This window comes from Spea bombifrons, chromosome 2 (assembly GCF_027358695.1).
Source record: "Spea bombifrons isolate aSpeBom1 chromosome 2, aSpeBom1.2.pri, whole genome shotgun sequence".
Lineage (NCBI taxonomy): Eukaryota > Metazoa > Chordata > Amphibia > Anura > Pelobatidae > Spea > Spea bombifrons.
The window spans coordinates 61,648,839-61,667,752 of record NC_071088.1 but is presented as its reverse complement, the minus strand read 5'-3'; the positions used below and the strand labels follow the sequence as shown (position 1 = coordinate 61,667,752).

At 39.6% G+C, this 18,914-nt stretch overlaps 1 protein-coding gene across 1 annotated transcript in view; it reads right to left on the bottom strand.

Annotated features, from left to right (window-relative positions):
• Window positions 1-7,857: 7,857 nt before the first annotated feature.
• Window positions 7,858-18,914, bottom strand: part of SYTL1 (synaptotagmin like 1) — a 33,981-nt gene continuing 22,924 nt past the window's right edge. The window contains exons 9-15 of the mRNA XM_053454477.1: window positions 16,773-16,939; window positions 16,489-16,591; window positions 16,009-16,170; window positions 14,534-14,612; window positions 14,261-14,360; window positions 13,690-13,895; window positions 7,858-8,383 (exon numbers count right to left, since the gene is read on the bottom strand). Coding sequence (XP_053310452.1) covers window positions 8,247-8,383; window positions 13,690-13,895; window positions 14,261-14,360; window positions 14,534-14,612; window positions 16,009-16,170; window positions 16,489-16,591; window positions 16,773-16,939 — 954 coding nt within the window. The 3' untranslated portion in view covers window positions 7,858-8,246. The remainder of the gene's footprint in view (window positions 8,384-13,689; window positions 13,896-14,260; window positions 14,361-14,533; window positions 14,613-16,008; window positions 16,171-16,488; window positions 16,592-16,772; window positions 16,940-18,914) is intronic.

Sequence of the window (18,914 nt, the reverse complement as noted above, 5' to 3'; positions counted from 1 at the left end):
GGTCTGTCACTCCAGGCCTCTGCTTTAGTGCTCTCTCATCACTATGCACCGGCTATTGATGCAGAGCGAGAGGGTATGATGTCATATCCCAGCGCTCGGCATCAATTGCCGGTGCATGGTCATTAGGAAGCACCGAAGCAGAGGTCAGAAGTAGCAGCAGGCTGATCAGACGGCTGTGCACCCCCTCGCACCTGCGCCCAAGACACCCTTCCTACAGCCCTGATGAAAGTTGTGTTACATCAAACAGTAACATACTCAGACATATTTTTGGCGAAATATGCTCATTTTAGCAAGGTTAACGGGTTATAGGTGGAAATCACAGAGATGTATTAGCCATGAAATACTTTACTCATTGATCATGCAAATGTTGTTTGTTTAACTTTTGTTTGCTTTAACATTGTCAGACGCATTCAAGTTTAACAAAATAATTTTGACACCTAAACTAACTCTTGGTTTCCATATTTGACTCCAGCTTCACATATACCCTTTATATAACTGCCTTCTAGTACCATTCTTCTTCCTCCCATAAAGGTGGCATTCTTTAGAGGAAACAATAGCAAGATAGTTCTGCTAAGATTTACTTGCTTAAAATGCTAGAGAGTATAACTAATAGTGGAACATCACCATTATTCCCATAATCCTTTGCTTAACTATTTTAATTCCCAAAAATAAATGAGGCATATATAGTGTTGTCTGTCTCCTTGCTTTTTGTTGAGAACACTGATCATAGTGTTCCTAGACTGATTTACTTTATATTGTGTGCTGTATGTATAGTTAAAAAAACACAGTAAGAGATATTCAGTTAATGTGTAAATATTGTGAGATTTCATTTTTCTGCCTATTGTTTCTGCAAGAAGCTCTCCATTAAAGAAAAAGCAAAGTAATCAGCTGGCAAAGGCAAACTGATGCACATAAAAAAAGAAAAGCAAACACAACACAGTCAATTGAAACCATAGGCACTCGCTGAAGTGGAGGGCATGCAAACAAAAACGACTGATGTTGCATAGTGGATTCAAACATATCTAAATATGGTTTTAATATAAGATTAATTTAATGTGAAACATTAGTATCTTATTAAAGTTTTCGGTTTGTACATTTTCAGTCTAGTGAGCTTAATGTTTCATTTTCATATGCAGGTACACATATTTGTGGTTTCCAATACGACAATCCAGTTGTGCTTTTTTAATGCGGTCTGAAAATCACATATTTTACAAAATGAGTGTATAAGCAACATACCTACCTTAATATATTGTAGATTTTCTAAGCAGTTACATAAATACATTTGTGTCACTGAACATAGCTATGGTGTTGTATTTTTGTGGGAATGTCTATTTTTTCTTTCTTAGGTTGAAATGCATTAGGTGAATAAGTCCCCTAGCCCAGTGAAAATGGATCAATAAAAGAAATGGTTTCTCAGTATGTTGACAAGTTTTTTTTCCAGATTTTTGAATGTAATACAAATATATTATTCCCTGCAAAACCCGATATGTTATTATTACAGGTAGAGTGGGATGATAGTTTCATTGCTTTGGATGCACCAACGGCATCCTGTGCAAACAAGTGATGAGGGACGGTATAGCCATAGTCTCGATTTTGTCATGTCCAAATTACATAGGTTGCTTGGTCTGTGGCCAATATTGCATTATTGTTAATCATATGAGATCATAGGTTTTCATCATTTGTGTAGAGAAATGCCTGAAAGTCATATGAATGAATGCATATGACTGTCATGATTATTTTCAGAAGTTGGAAAATCTAAGAGAGAAAAAAACAACAAAAAGGTGGGAGATCTCTTTTTAGAGAAATACATACAAGAGAGTCAAATACCTTGGGATTTACGGCTAGAAAAATCTCCAGCATTTGGCTTCGATAAGATATGATAAGATAAGAAATAATTTCAGAACAATGTGCTAAAGATTTGATGCAGCTAATCACACATTTTGAAAAGGACACTATAACTCTTATTAGAAAGGAGATTAAGTCCTTAAAAAATCTATAAACCCACTAGTATGGAAGAGAATATTTTTATTCGGAGAGAATTTAGAATACATGTATTTTGCAAATACAAAAAATGAGAAATACAAAAGTGACAAACAAGTCAAATTATATGGTACTTAATTCACTAAAAATCAGATAAAGAAATGTTCTGAGAATTTGGAATTTTCAATTTATCTTGTCGACTCCTCACTAAATACGAAGCTTCTTCTTTAAAGAAGTGGTTAAAAATTTTCCTACAAACATTGTGTAATTCTTTTAATAAATACATTCATATGCAAAAGGCAATTAAAAAATTCAATGAATCAAGACCAGTGAAATTATTATAATCAGACTCTAACTTAGTCATCCGTGAAGATGATAAAGGTGGTGAAATAGTCCTCTTAGACAGGAGTTCATATTGGGAGGAGACATATAGAATATTCAATGATAACATCACTTAAAAGGTCCTCCCTAGTGATCCAACAAAATTCTTACACAATTTTGATTATCTGTATAAAGATATTCCTATCTTCTACTTTCTACCTAAAGACCACGAGTCCTAGACTCACTTACAGCTAACCTCTCTGAATATGTTAATCATCATCTTCAAACATATGTTAAAACAACTAAACTTTATTTAAAAGATATAAAAGCCATTATACAGGAGGATATTGAATGACGGGACTCATTTATATGGGCCACCTATGGTGTAACTTCCCTATACACAATTATTGACCGTAAACTGGGCCTAAGGTCTTTAGCAATAGTTCTACAATCTGGCCACCTGTAAACCCTACTTCAGCTATTTTTTTTGTTAAAATCTATTGAGTTTATATTACATCATTATTGTTTTTTGTTTGGAGACCATTTTTACTTACAGCATCAAGGGACTGCCATGGGCACCTAATTCCACCTAGCAATGCCAATCTGTACATGAATGATTGGCAAGGGTACACCTAATGGGATCATAATCCATTAAATATGAATTTTGTGCTCTGTTGTTGTCATATTGATGATGTTCTAGTAACTTGGGACAGGGACCTTGTGTTAGGTACCAGGAACCAGAGATACGCAAAACAAGCAAAGCCAAATCGTGATCCAAGTGCATAAACCAAAAGACAAGACTGGTACTCAGACAAGCCGGGGTCAGGAGAGACGTCAGGGAAAGCCATGTCATGGACAAGTAATCATGGAACACAAGAGCAATTGCAGCTGGAAACAACACAAGGGCAAGGAGGAAGTGAACCTTTGCTGCTTAACCCCTTAAGGACAATGGGCGGTCCCAAAACCCATTGAAAACAATGCATTTTGAGCCCGTACATGTACGGACTTTGTCATTAAGGGGTTAAATAGCCCAAAGGGGCTGGCTGTGGGCTGGATAATGGGCAGGCCCAAAGGAGAGTAGCCGTGATAACTCTGACAGGCAGTTAATTAGCCTTCAGTTGAGTAACTGTGGTAGTAAGCAGAAAGGCAGCCAGACCATAATACATTGGTTCTTTATTAGGTTTTACAAGCTTCTGAATCAAAACCATTACAATTTGAAAATATAATAAATTATCTATTAATTTCTCAGATCTAACAAGATTCTAACATTTTTACCAAATAAATCTACAAATGGAAATGGGTTTATAGACAGGTAGAAGTAATATAAGAAACAGGCACATATTTTGGAGGAAGAAATAAAATAAGAAATAAGAATTTTGATTTGCAAATTTGAACCAGATTATAACAAAAGTGGTGAGAATAAACTGCAATTCTTTATTTATAGAAGAACCTAAGGGGAGTTGTCATAGGAAAAATGAGGGCCTAAATTTTGATTTTGCTACACAATATAACTCACAGGCTTTTAAAATAAATAAGAATATTTGAAAAACACTGGGCTATATTTAAAGTAGGACCAAACTTCTTAAGAACATTTTACTCCTAGTTTAATATTAAACCAAAGGCACTTTTATAAGTACCTGCATTGTAACATTTGTTCTACTATCCCAAGAAAAGTAACTTCTTTTTCTAGTTTTACAACTAACAAGATCTTTCAAATTTCCACAAAAATTACATGTGAAAACCATTGTATATCTCCTTCAATGTGGCTGTGCAAAAGAATAACAGAAGAGAGCAGATGTTTGAAAAAACGTATTTACATCTATATAATATACACACTAAATCCGAGAAACATCCTTTCTCTTTACATACTAATAATTGTATAACTTTTAGTTTAAATACATTTTTATTTTTTGGTATTGAACAAGGCAATAAAGACCTAAGAGGAGGAGATTTCTTATGAAAATGATGTCAAAGAGAAAGATTTTGGATTTAGAAACTGAAAACCTTAATAAAAGTATTAATAAAAACTTTTATACAATGTGTTTTCTATAAACAACCATTATATCCATTGAAAAACATAAATATACATACATATATTCATTTGATGTAATACATTTAAAACTGTTTTTGGAAATGAATGTATATGCTTGGAGTGAGTACTTTTACTTATGGTGATGATACTTTGAGAACATCACAAAGTTTTTTCCTTTAACAATATTCCACTTTTGTCAATTTTTCATTTATTATTCTGTGTAGATTACGTAATGAATATCACATGACCATACACCTGGTTATGTGATTGGACTTAAACACATTGCCTGCAATTGAGATATCAGATGTAAATTGTGATCAACGATTGGATAATATGGTGTACAAGGGGATTGGATCAAGGGAGTAATAATAAATAGTGTATTAAGTGTTTGTTGGTGTTACGATTTTACCCACCATACCCCAAGGAAGATCCATTTGTGAACGAAATACGTAGGGTGTGGGTGAGCTCTTTGAATTTATATTATGATCGGTTTGAGTTTCCTAATGTCAGTCAACCCCCTCTGAATAGCAATGGTTGTGTTGGCTTCACATTAACGGCTACTGATAATCCCAATCTTTAGAAATTAGTTTTCTTGGCACTTGAGCAGGTTAACAGTACAACTATACTATGTGAGTGTATATAAATAAAGTGTAACTATTTTTAATATCACAACAAACGGTATTGCACTATATACTGTATATCTTCTTCTTTGTTTCATTGCTCTGTCCATATCCGTCCGAGCCTGGATAGTCCAATCGTATCACGGGATCCACTGAATTAGTGGAACTGCTGTTTTTGCTCTATTGCTACAATTGGGGATTAAGGAACCCACAGAAGAGTTATTATCAAAAGGACAGTATTATTTCTGTGTTGTTTTTTTATTCATAAATGTAGAGGCAACTGACACCACCAATAACCTGCCCTGAGTAAGAATATATTCAAGCTGGTGCAGAGGCGTATATAGGGTATGGCAGCCATGGCACGTGCCATGGGCGCCATCTCAAGGGCGCCATTTTTTTTTTGATGAGGAGGAGAGAGAGGGGCGCCTAGCAACCGCTTGGCGCCCCTCATTCTCCTCCACGAGCCCTCTACCCCCGTCCCGGTGCCAGCATTTCATGCAGAGCGCCGCAATATGCTGGCATATTGCGGCGCTTTGCATGAAATGCCGGCACCAGCGAGCGGCTTTTAAACACTGATGTGGAGGAGAGAGAGGTGCGCCTAGCAACCGCTCGGCGCCCCTCGTTCTCCCCCGCTTCCAAAAAAATGAAGACAGCGTTTAAACACCGCTCGCTGGTGCCCGCTGCTTCACTGCTGGGCGCCGAAATATGACGTCCAGGGCCGGCCGAAGACTTAACGCCGCGCTGGGGGGCTTCAAAGTTTAAAACGCCCCCCCCGCCGACGCCGGGGGGGGGCATTTTAAACTTCGCCGACGCCATAATCTACGATCCCCCCCCCCGGTACTTACCTTTAAACAGTCCTGCGGCGAGTCTCCCTGCTCTGCCACGGTGCCGGCTTGTAATGCTGAGAGAGAGAGGGGCGCCGAGCGGGTAAGCGAAAACCACTCGGTGCCCCTCTCTCTCTCCTCCGCTTCAAAAAAAAAAAAAAAAAAAAAAGCGCTTGGGGCGGCAAAGTGCCGCCCCTTCTAAAGTGCCGCCTGGGGCAATTGCCCCAGTCTGCCCCATTATAGGGCCGGCCCTGATGACGTCATATTACGGCGCTCAGCAGTGAAGCAGCGGGCACCAGCGAGCGGTGCAGGAAGACAGAAGCATCGTCCTCCCGTCGCTGGACTTCAAGGTGAGGGGGGGGAGAGAGGGGTTAGAAAGTGATAAGGGAGGGAGGGAGTTAAAAAGTGATGAGGCAGGGAGTTAAAAAGTGATGAGGAAGGGAGGGAGTTAAAAAGTGATGAGGAAGGGAGGGAGGGAGTTAAAAAGTGATGAGGGAGAGAGGGGGTTAAAAAGTGATGAGGGAGGGAGGGGGTTAAAAAGTGATGAGGGAGGGAGGGAGTTAAAAAGTGATAGGGGAGGGAGAGGGGGTAGATATAAGTAAAGAGTGTGCATTAATGTGTGGATGTATTGAGTGAATGAGAGAGAGCATGAGTTAATGTGTGAATGTATTGTCTGAATGAGGCACAGGCAGGGTGTATATGGGACAAAGATGGCACAGGCCGGACTGTTTGGGGACAAAGTTGACTTGTGCTGGGCTATTTGGGGACAAAGATTGCAAATCTTATGTGTGTAATCTGGGTGCTGGCCAGGTTCTATGTGGGCAGTGTGGACGGCAGGGCTGGCTTTGGGGGGTGCAACCTGTGATCTATCCCTGTAATTTAGGGGGTTTTAAATATACCTTTAATGCTGTGTTTTTATGTGAATTCCAATTGATCTTTACCTGCAAAGTTGGGTTTTTGTGTTATTCTGTAGATCCATATCTGCTATGCTATGTTTCCATACATTATTTATGTGCACCTGCAAATACAGGGTTAATATGTCTTATTCAGTTGATCTATACCTGCGATGCTACGTTTCATATATTATTATTGTATACCTGCAAATACAGGATTTGTATGTCTGATTCTGTTTATTTGATATATACCTTCAGTGCTGAGATCACAAGTGAATTTCAATTGATCTGGGTTTGTGTGTTGATCTATACCCGCTATCGGCAGCAGGGACTAATATATATATATATATATATATATATATAATGGGCAGCAGGGGCTAGTAAATGGGTTTTAGATATTTGGACAGGGGCGCAATTTCAGTGCTTGCCATAGGCGCTATTTTCAGTAGATACGCCTCTGAGCTGGTGTACACGACACAACTTCAGGAGCTCTCTTTCTCCCAGTTCCCTTAGTAAACCTGGGGCCAATTTCTTCATCGCTATCACCTGTTTGATTTTTTATTTTTTCAGATATCCTTGCCACAGGCCAACACCACTACAAGTACAACCTTTCAAAAATGTTTGATACTAGCCAAAGCTAAAGAACCCATTACCGCTAGACAAAAATACTGTGTATCAAAAAGGTTAATAAAACAATCATTTAAACTAGGGATAATAAAGTACCTTTAGAAGGAAGCTCATGAGTGAAATGAGCCCTGGCACCTTAAGGCTAGCAATCCGTAGATCACAGGTGTGTGGTCCCCTGCTAGATACATGCAGGTGCACCCTACATTTTGAAATCTGGAAATGAGCATGAGCACAACATGTGACCAAGTATGTTCAGCACAGGGAGGGTTGGGGACAACCTTGGCTGTCTGAGAGGCTTGATGATGTGCAGAAGACATTATTTGTCACCAGCACATATGGCAAGCCAGGGCCTGCTATTATTTGTTTCTGGCCCTTAAATATTTACTATGCCTAATGGAAGAATTCTATTTTTTTTAACAAATCTGACATAGACATTATGCATGACAATGAGTGACCTATTTTAAAAACATCACAACACTTATGTTTTGCTTAGATCTATCACTATATATGCATATTTCTGAATTAAATGTATAATTCTGCCATATAAAAGTACACAGACATACACTTAGTACTTTTTATTGTACTGTATGTATCATTTTACTCTTCATCCCAAGGGTTGCAGTTTGTGTTTTTAGTAATAGAACATATTTGAGATCAATCCTTGCTAAAATCTCCCTTACTGCAAATTGCAGTATTTTTGGGAATTATGTCATATCACACATATCATCCTGGAGTTACACTATTTGTCAGAAGTCTGCACGAAATTGTGTTTATCAGAAAAAGTCAAAATGGGGTTAGATAATTTACTGAAGTTCTCATTCACTCATGAGGGATTCAATATGGAGTACTGAGTGGCTAATATGCATTTGTTGTATGGTGACAAGCTGGCATTAAGCATCCACTCAGTCCAAGTCCAGATTCTTCATCAGGCCACTTTCTTGCTTCCAGATCAGCGTGGTGTGAGGTTCTGTCTTAATGGCAGCGTATCCTCTATCCATTCACCTGATCTGTTTATTACAGACTCCCAGAATGATTTTTCCTGCTCTGTAGAATCCATCCAACTCACAGGGAGGGTGTAACTGCTCCCTAGGAAAACACAAAACAAATAAGCACTTAAGATACACGATATGACAAAGTAACCAAAGAACTGTAGTGAACAATCAACTTCAACAGCTAGTCTGTGCCATCTTGGCCCCACACAACTGGCCTGTGCCTTCTTTGCCCCTTGCCCCCTCTTCCTACACACAACATACATAAACACACAAATTACAATCATACTCACTAACATACATTTCATCTCACCACACAATAACACATCAATGCTCACACACACACATAAGTACACATGCATGCTTGTACATACACAAGTTCACCCATTATATATATATATATACAGTATCTCACAAAAGTGTGTACACCCCTCACATTTTTGTAAATATTTTATATCTTTTCATGTGACAACACTGAAGAAATGACACTCTCCTGTATAACAGTGTAAATTTGCTGTCCCCTCAAAATAACTCATCACACAGCCATTCATGTCTAAACCTTGGCCCAATTAGCCATTTTTTATCCCTCTACATAAAAATGGCCTAGGCTATAAGAAGATTGCCAAGACTCTGAAACTGAGCTGCAGCACGGTGGGCAATACCATACAGCAGACAGTTTCAGAGGACAGGTTCCACTCAGAACAGGCCTAGCCCTGGTCTACCAAAGACGTTGAATGCACGTGCTCAGCGTCATATCCAGAGGTTGTCTTTGGGAAACAGAAGTATGAGTGCTGCCAGCATTGCTGCAGAAGTTGACAGGGTAGGGGGGTCAGCCTGTCAATGCTCAGACCATAAGCCGTACACTGCCCAGAAGTAGAGTCGTCCCGGAAGGAAGCCTCTTGTAAAGATGATGCAAAAGAAAGCCCGCAAACAGTTTGCTGAAGACAAGCAGACATGACGTCATATTCCGGCGCTCAGCAGTGACCACCGCGGCAGAGCAGGGAGACAGAGGCCTCTCGCTCCGACAGCAGGACCTCTGCAAGGTAAGTGATCTACAAAGGGGGGAGTGAAAGGTGAGTGAGAAGGGGGGGTAAATAGTGAGATGGGGGAGGGGGTAGATAGTGAGAAGGGGGAGAGAGGGTTGATGGTGAGAAAAGGGGGGACAGCGTAGAAAGGAGGGTAGTAAGAATATTGAAATAAAAAGTTTGAATGAGTGAGATCATTAATTCATGTGTTGATGAATTGTGTGAATGAGAGAATAAACAAATTAATGTGTGGATGAATTGTGTGAATGAGTGAGTATGAATTAATGTGTGGATTGATCTATACCTGCAAAGTTGGGTTTGTGTGTTATTCTGTTGATCTATATCTGCTATGCTATGTTTCCATACATTATTTATGTATACCTGCAAATACAGGGTTTGTATGTCTTATTCAGTTGATTTATACCTGCAGTGCTGGGTTTGTGTGTTCTGTTGATCTATACCTGCAATGCTATGTTTCCATGCATTATTATTGTATACCTGCAAATACATGATCTGTATGTCTGATTCTGTTTATCTGACCTACATTTTCAGTGCTGAATTCACATGTGATTTTTCAATTGATCTATACATGCAAAGCAGGGTTTGTGTGTTAATGTGTTGATCTATACCTGCTATGCTGTTTCCATACATTATTTATGTATTATTATGTCTTATTCAGTTGATCTATATACGCAAATGCTGTTTCCATGTGTTGTTTATTTGATCTATACCTGAACTACAGGGAGTAATATTTATATATATTGGCAGCAGGGTCTAATATTTCTATATATATATATTGGCAGCAGGGGCTAATAATATATGTTGGTAGCAGGGTGTTATATTAATATATATCGGCAGCAGGGGCTAATATTAAAGAATGAAAACTAACCGCCAGTTCAGCTGTTTTTATTTACTTCTAAGAGATAAGTACATATTAGGTAATTAAAAATGCATGTCTAACTCATATATATATATATATAGTGTATATGTAGCATTTTTATAATTGCCCCCCCCACACTTTGGTCCCTGTCCCCCGATGTGCCCCCCACAAATATGAAAGCTGGAGGAATTTACAGCAATCATCATTTCATTCTTTTAGGATTGGGGCGGCGATGGAGGCAGCTAGAGGGGGCCTGTCTGATGCTTCAGTGGGATGCATGAGGCGCTGGCAGCCTACTTCTTGTTCGTGTTCATCTGGACTCCCTTCTTTAATGTTTGTTTTCCAGGTCCTGTTTCCTCATCTGCCACTTGATTGTTCGATCTGTGTCGCTCATCTGCCATTCAATTGTTTTCTGGGCCAGGAAACAGGCTGCAGTGCGGCCAAACAGGGAGCAGCTGGAGTTCTCTCCGTGGGCAATTGAAGTGGGGTGGTTTGGGAGGAGAGGTATGGGGCTTCTCCCCAAGTTAGTTCAGCTGTGCAAAAGTATACATTCTAAGTATAGTTAACTGTTTGTTGCATATAAACAGCTTTATAGAGAATAGAATTTTAACTTATGATATGAAACAGCGATTTTATATTTTTCGCAACCTTAAGATGATGTACACTACTGTCCATAGCCCTGGCAATTATCTACTAGATTTTTCTATCCTCGGCAACTGCCCTCATTCGACTTTTTCAGTGAAAGTTTGATCATGAGAGATTATTCTAGTGCTTGTTGGGGTCACTTAGCAAGTTCCATCATGTGTAAGACACTAATGTGTAACAATAATGGCTCTTAGCAGTATGTTGGGTGTAGCTGCCTTACAGTCTAGAGAAAACAGTTACAGGAATAAACGTTCAGAAACTAAGGACAATAAGATACAGCAAGTCTGTAAATACGTGGCTGCCTGTGTACATTACTGAGCCCCAATTTTCTTCTCCTGCCTGACTCCAGCTAAAAGGCCTGCAATTCGGACAGGGTCTTCACCCCCTTCCTTGTTGGCTGTGCTTGAGAGACACAAAATGCCCTCTGCTCCCTGGCCAGCAGCCGGACTGCAGCAAAGGCTTTGAAATCCCATGGCTTTACTGGCCTTCTTCAAGAGAATACTGGGATTCTACAAAATAGTCTTCCTCTTTGGGCATTTGCAATGAATAAAATTTGAAAAAATTTACAAATAGTGAAGGAAACCCAAATTCAAGTGACCATTAAGACCCCAGCCCACAGGATGATAAATATCCTCAGAGGCAGAGGCAAGGTGAAAAAGCCTTCTTGTGCCTATGCACTTTGTATGGTCAGTGACGCTCGCAGGTTGAGGCAAGCCTGTAAGGGAAATAGAAGCATCTGGGCCCTCAAAAAAATCTCAGCCTCAGGTGAGAGATCGGTGCTTCCTACAAGCACTAAAGGTAATGCTATGCTATCATCATAGTCAAAAGGCAGAGAAGCAATGCTCAGTACCATTTATCATGTCTTCAAAAAATGCAACCAAGGCATGCTTGTACAATGATTACTCGGAGGTACTCTCATGTACTGTACATTCTTGTAATGGCTTGATTCTTCTAGTACTGAAACATCCAAAGTGCATTTCACATACCAAGCAGCATTCTATTTAGTGGAAATTAGTGGTGCTGAACATGATCTTCTAGTAAAAGTAATTCTGTAACTTGTCAATACATGTTTCCCTTTTTGTAATTCAGACAGCAACTCAAAATAGTGAGCAAAAAGCAAGAAAGCTTCAGGAAGGATCAATATCAGGTGGGGTATTTATACATACATGCATTCATACATAGCTCACGGTACCAGTGCATTAGTTTGCCAAGTAAAGTACCACAGAACCATAATCTTATTGGTTGTTATTTTTGTGTAAATCGCTCCATTTATTGGTTAATCTGTTTCAAAGCCTAGTTTAAATCCGTATCTATTGTTTAATCACCTTCCTGTTGTTCTGATGTGTATAAAAGATCTGGTTTCTTCCCTTATAAAGAGGTGTGGATGTTTTCCCATACACTTGCCTGGTGCAGTTTTCTATGTGTATGGTCTAAAATGCCCTTTGATTCTTATCTGCAATATCACTGATTTGGACAAGAATGGCTACCACCTGTACCCAGCCAACAGACAAGTATGTAGACCATATGACCGAATGCCTGTGGACACCTGACCTTCTTGAATTTGGTGGACATCCCATCAAACCATGGGCATTAACATGGAGCCCCCCCCCCCATTGTGGCTATAACAGCCTCCACTCTTCTTTGAAGGCTTTCCACAAGATTTTGCAGTGTGGAAATTTGTGCCCATTAGCCCAAGAGAGCATTTGTGAGGACAGGCACTGATGTTGGACGAGAAAGGCTTGCTTGCAATCAGCAATCCAATTCTTCTCAAAGATGTTAATTAAGGTCAAGTCTTTGTGCAGGCCACTCAGGTTCCTCCAAACCAGATTTATCAGAGCATATACAGTATTTATGGAATTTGCTCTGTGCATAGGGGCACAGTCATGCTAGAACAGGAAAGGGCCTTCCCAAAGCTGTTGTCACAAAGTTCAATGCATACAATTGTCAAAAATGTCTTTGTATACTGTAGCATTATGTCATGGCCCATGGCGTAGCACCTCAACCGAGTACCCACGTCTAGCGGGTACTCGACACCTACCTGCCTCACCGTCTTCTGCTGCCGTCCGTTCGGTATTATTACTAGACAGCATTCTCCTGGCACCAACAAAGGCAGATTTATCCATCAGATAGTGATATGTGATTCATCACTCCAGAGAACATGCTTCCACCACTCCAGAGCCCAGTGGTGGTGTGCGTAACGCTACACCCTAGCTAACACTTGGTATTGCACATAGCGACATTCAGCCATGCAGACTTAATTCATGAAACACCTGACGCACATTGCTTGTGTTAATGTTGCTTCGAGAGGCAGTTTGGAGCTCTGTAGCAAATGATTACAGAGAACAGGTGATTTTTACGTCCTACGTGCTTAAGGACTTCTGCTCTGTGAGTGTTTATGGTCTACTGCTTCATGGCTGAGGTGTTTTTATTCCTAGACAATTCCAGAGGACAAGGGCTGATCTAGCAAGGCAAAAAATATCACCAACTGACTTGTGTCAAAAGTGACATCTTATGACAGTGCCACTGTTAAAGTCACTGAGCTCTTCAATGTGACCAGTGTTTATCTATGTGCTTGATTTTATACACCTGTTAGTAATACGTGTGGCTGAAACATCTAACCTCAATATTTAGGAGGGGTGTCTACATACTTTTGATCATATGGTATATGTATGTTAGAGTGAATGTGTGCGTGTATGTGTTAGCGTGGGTGTGTAGAATGAGTATGTATGTAACTGTGTGTTAGAGGGAGAGTGTGTTAGCATGAGTGTGTAAGTTTGTGTTAGCGTGTGTTGTATGAGTGTGTATGCAAGGGTTTCCCCATTTATTCGAATCAGAAAATTAATCATGACTTACCACGGCCAGTGCTAAGACGAATTCCACCCAGGGGTTTGCTTGATAAAGTCCCCTGATCCCAAACTGTGAATTCTACACATGCCTCAGTCAGGTCTTCTACACGGAAGCCATCATACACCATGGTGTGATTGAACAAAGGCTGCAAGCTATGTGTTATTACTCTTGTACGCTGAATACTGGATGGGCTATCATCCGGAAGCACGCAACTAGGCGGAAAGAAATTACAAGGGAAGATGCACGACAAATGCATCAGGTGAGAAACAAAATAAGTGGTTAGAATTGAATAGATAACAAAACAAGCTTAAAGATAATAGTACCTATGTGTTGAAAATGTTGCACAGATTTGCTAAAAAGCTGAAGGTCTTTGAAGGAGAGGAGGAAGAGAAATGGGTGATTGGACAAAGTGATGACTAATTTAGTGTGACTACAACAAAGGGACACAGAGGAGTTAATTGGAAGCAAGAGATGCAAAATAGTAGAGGGAAGCACAAATTAAATATGAAATGGAGACCCTAGAGGAAAAGGGTGAAGGCAAACAGTGAGGGTAGAGATACTCTAGTGCAAACATTACCATTTTACATAAGCGCTGACGTTTCCAGCCTTATGAGGTACAAGCTGCTGAGCCTCCTTCACCCAAATGTGGAGCTCCCCAGAGGGTGGAAGGCCAAAGCCTGCAAAGTAGGATAAAGGCAAGTGAGAATTATGGTGGAGATAAACATATGGCGTATGGAAGACTAATTAATGTAGGATACTGTAGCCCACTGGAGTTAGGAGGATATAGGCTAGAAAACAGAACACAATCTGGGAGAAAGATGACTACAGAGATAAGTTTCAGAAGATTCACCATCAGAGCCTTGAGGGATGAACTTGGTAGCTATATTGAGCCTTCCACGGCTATAGAGGAAGTCTGGTGACAGTGGGGTCTGTGGGAACAGCAAAGGTTAGCTCTGGTCCAAAATAAGATAATCATGAGTCACAGATTTTACTGTTATATAACAGGTGGCGAATCTCAGAAACATTTGTTTGCCTTTTCTTAATCTACATTTTGTAGAAAAACAATTAAAAACAAGATCATTTATGGTTCAGGTTTATATAACCAAACCACAAGGGTTTATCATGTGTACATTATATCACAATAATAATAATATTGCTGTAAAATTGAAGCATTTGTCTTCAGGACATTGATGAATACCCTGTTCAAGAACAGGAAAAATTGACAGAGAAGATAAATAAATGCTCCGAGTGCCTTGCGTCAGATTAAGTTGTTTCTGAAACAATTGAAACAAGAGAAAAGTTGCCGTGGTCCCATAGAAAAGCATCGGGTGCTTCTGCGAGTTGCAGGAAGTTTATGCCACCTTGGGCACTGAAGGTTTCCCAGTAGCTGTAATCCAGCATTTGGTCCCAAATGAAATTAAGTTGTGAAAGTGGAATGTGTTTAGTGCGTGTGTAGTGTCAAATTTGACCCTCATTCACCACATAGTAATTCCATGTGTGTGACGTTAATAAACTTTAAAAAAAAATAAGACAACTAAAACAATATTTTGGTGGTGAAAGGTGGCCTTTATTATGGTTTCTACATCTGTATCTCTTTATATATTTATATCTTTATTTTAACCAAATTAAATATACCAAACCTGGCCCAAGCCCAGGGGAACACATAAATATGCACTTTACAGAAAATGCCATATGGTCAGGATCCCCCAGATCACCAAACCCTATTCACCTAGATGAGTTGCTGCTGCCATTTCTTTCTATTAGTGCCTCTGCTAGGAACAGACAATTAAAAATATCAGGGAGCCCAGTAGCCGAGTTCAAGGCTATTGCCATAAGACTTCAAATGATATCATCATAGATGTCACTGTGCAGTATTAAGCAGTCAGTTATTTAGAGTGAGTCTGTATTTGTTGCCGTGTTTGAGTGTGTTAGAATAAGTGTGTATTAGAATGAGTTTGTGTGTGTAAATGTGTGTTCTAGTTCATACATAAACTACCAGGGTGGGTGCGGAAGGCCCCACGACTTTACCTGTCCTTCTGGGACAGAATGTGCTAGCACTCCTCTGTTAACAACTATTGGTTGTTTCTATTTAAGTTCTAAGGATTTACCCCAATATAGTAGAACTTGCTCTGGGTAGATTGCAATTTATGTGTCAGGGTCTAAAACAAGCAGTTCATGCATGAAAATCTACAAATATGCCTGAGTTAAAGCAGTTCTGCAGGAGTGGGCACTATCTTATAAGAGATTACAGGAAGTTAAGTAAGTATTAATGATATATAGCTTAGGATAAGATATCAGGTTATTAAGAAAAGGTATGTTGCTTACTCGCGGCTGCAGATTGTGCCAGGATGGTTGAGTTTGCCTCCAGTCCCAGGATGCAAGGTCCAATTCTACTTCACCCAAGAAAAGTTTTCTCCCTAGTGAGCTTCGATGCCATACAGACAAGTTTAGGAATCGACCTTGTAGCTCAGAGCGCTCCATTTTGTACTGCAAAAAAAGAGGTATTGAATGAGTGAGGAAACTGCTGAAATCAACCTTGCAATCTTTTTGTTATTAAAATATTCATAATCCAAATCTGTCTTTGGACTCTAGTATTGATATCCACAAACCCTAAGAGAGGATACGAGAGAGAGAGAGAAGTGACCTCTGGTGGCACTTTAGTTTAAGTTTAGTGCATGGGCCAAATTAAGCATTTCTCTTAAAACAATTGCTTTCAGTGTTTCACAGGGACACAAGAGGTTCAAAAAGATGAAGAGGTTAACCATTGTTCTGTAGAAAAGGGAAAAAACATCACAAATAACTTACCTTCAGGGTTTCATTAAACAAAGGATCCAGCGTCTTCTTCTTCACTTTTGTTTTCCTCTTGCCTTGTGTGGATTTATCAGGTAGTAGATAGCACTTCACATATCTACATGTGAGTGTAAAATAAATAATGGTTACAAGGAAATGTGTGCAGCCCCCTCATATGTTTACTGTCTATCCATTCTCTACTGTCTATTATCATAACCTCTCAGATCTATTGTACTAAGTTACTTCTACTTCTCCCTCCCTTGACCATACCTCAGATTGGCATTTCATCTATTACTTACGGGTTAGACGTTTGGCTGTGTGCTGCTGTAAGGTCTCTGCACTGTATAATTAGGATCCTCAGCTCCTTCTTAGGTGGATCATATTGGATCGAGAACTGAATCCAGCCACGAACCTCTAAGGAATGTACCTCCCCAGCACTAAACAGGCTCATCATACTGCCAGAGAGCTATGGGTCATACAGAAAAAGAGGAGGAGATCAGGGTGAGAGATATTGCTGAACCAATTTTACTGCTTTGCAAACTGCTTTTTATACATAACCCCCATGAAGTAGAACGGTACACGTGAGATATTATATGATTTAGAAAACAGAGACAGGTTATGAGAAACACAGACTGATAAACAGTGATATCTTAGTGTAGAACTGGGGCATCCAACAAGCAGAGATCCAATTACAGTACACTTAGTTATTTGGGAGCACTAGACAAAACATAGGCTTGAAGAGAAACATAGCATCTGTAAAAAAAAAACACTACTATGTAGTGCCACTTTAGCCCATTTTGCAGCAAAAACTTGCACAGTTCATAATAAGTTAATAAGTGTGTAACAAATACCCCTGAATGTGATTTATTCATAGACAATGCCAAAACTGCAACCTAGTAACAGCTAAAAATTAGAAAAGTACTGTGCAAGATAACAGATTTCAATAAAAAAATAAGTAACATACAATACATAATAACCAGTAATATACTAAAGAGAAAGTAAACCTCATGAGTACAGCAAATCAAATACCATATTGCAATGTGTTACTATAAGCAGTTTCGGGGTGCATCTTACACAGAAGGAGCCTGAAACCTGATTTGATTGTTGATTGTGAAACAGTTGGTATCAATCAAGGTGTTCCTTCCTTCAAACACCAACAGTGGTGTATAAACAATATAGTGTTTAATCAATCTAAAAAAACAATAAACAAATACAATATTATAGTGCAATCATTTACTTTAAACAAAAATATATTAAATAATGAACTCACAAAAAGGGAGCTTCAAATCAGGATTATAGTCGCAAAGTAATTGATTGTAGTAAGAGCATTCTTTCTTCTCTTGAGTATTGGCAATAATAAATCTGTGGTATGAATTACAAAAGGACAGGAATATAGGGCAGAGCTTCAGTACAAACAAAGTTATTATGTATAAGAATGTTTACTTTAAGAAATGGTGAGATAGATTTTTTTCTCATTCAAGGTTTTTTAAATATGAAAATATAGTTTACATGAATGAATATTTACTAGTAAAACTTTTTCCCTATAGGGTCATCTTATATTCAGGATTTTTCTTTTTTTCCTAAATTAATATTCAGATTTTGGGTGGTTATCTTATAATCAGGGTCTGTGTGGCAGAGCCTGTCCTGGTGTGTGTGTATTTTGGTGTCGGTGTGGCAAAGCCTGTCCTGGTGTGTGTGTTTTGGTGTCGGTGTGGTAGAGATTGTCCTGGTGTGTGTGTCTGGGTGTCGGTGTGGCAGAGGCTTTCCTGGTAAGTGTTTGGATGTGTCGGTGTGGTAGAGCCTGTCCGGGTGGGTGTGTGTTTGGATGTGTCGGTGTGGCAGAGCCTGTCCTGGTGTGTGTTTGGGTGTGTTGGTGTGGCAGAGCCTGTCCTGGTGTGTGTTTGGGTGTGTCGGAGTTGTAGAGCCTGTCTTGGTGTGTGTGTTTGGGTGTGTTGGGTGTGGGCTTCCACAAACCGACTTGAGGAAGCCCATGGGCGAAACGCGTATCGGAGGATTCACAGAGACACTTAAATAGAGTATATTTTATGATAGTGTTGTTATTTATGTAATAAAGTATTTATTCTACATATTACATCACTTTTTATATTATATTTATATACATATACTCCATACACTCTGCTGGATCCAATCTGCTGTCCATCACCTTAAAGGGGGAGTACTGCCCTAAGTCAGTACAGTGTTCTTTATCGCTGGAGCCAGGTTACAGGCTCTAGGCAAGGTGAGAGGCTAACTGTAGCCACCTGTTTCTTGTCCATTTTGGATGTGTTGCAATACTGCTCTATGTGATTTTATCCATTTGTAGATACCTCCATTCAAATACAGTTGGGTGTGTGATCCCTAATCACCCCAGGCGTTGGTAATTTGAGTCAGTCTTTGTCTGACTCATCAGAATGTGAGTTTTTTAATACATTTTTTTAAAA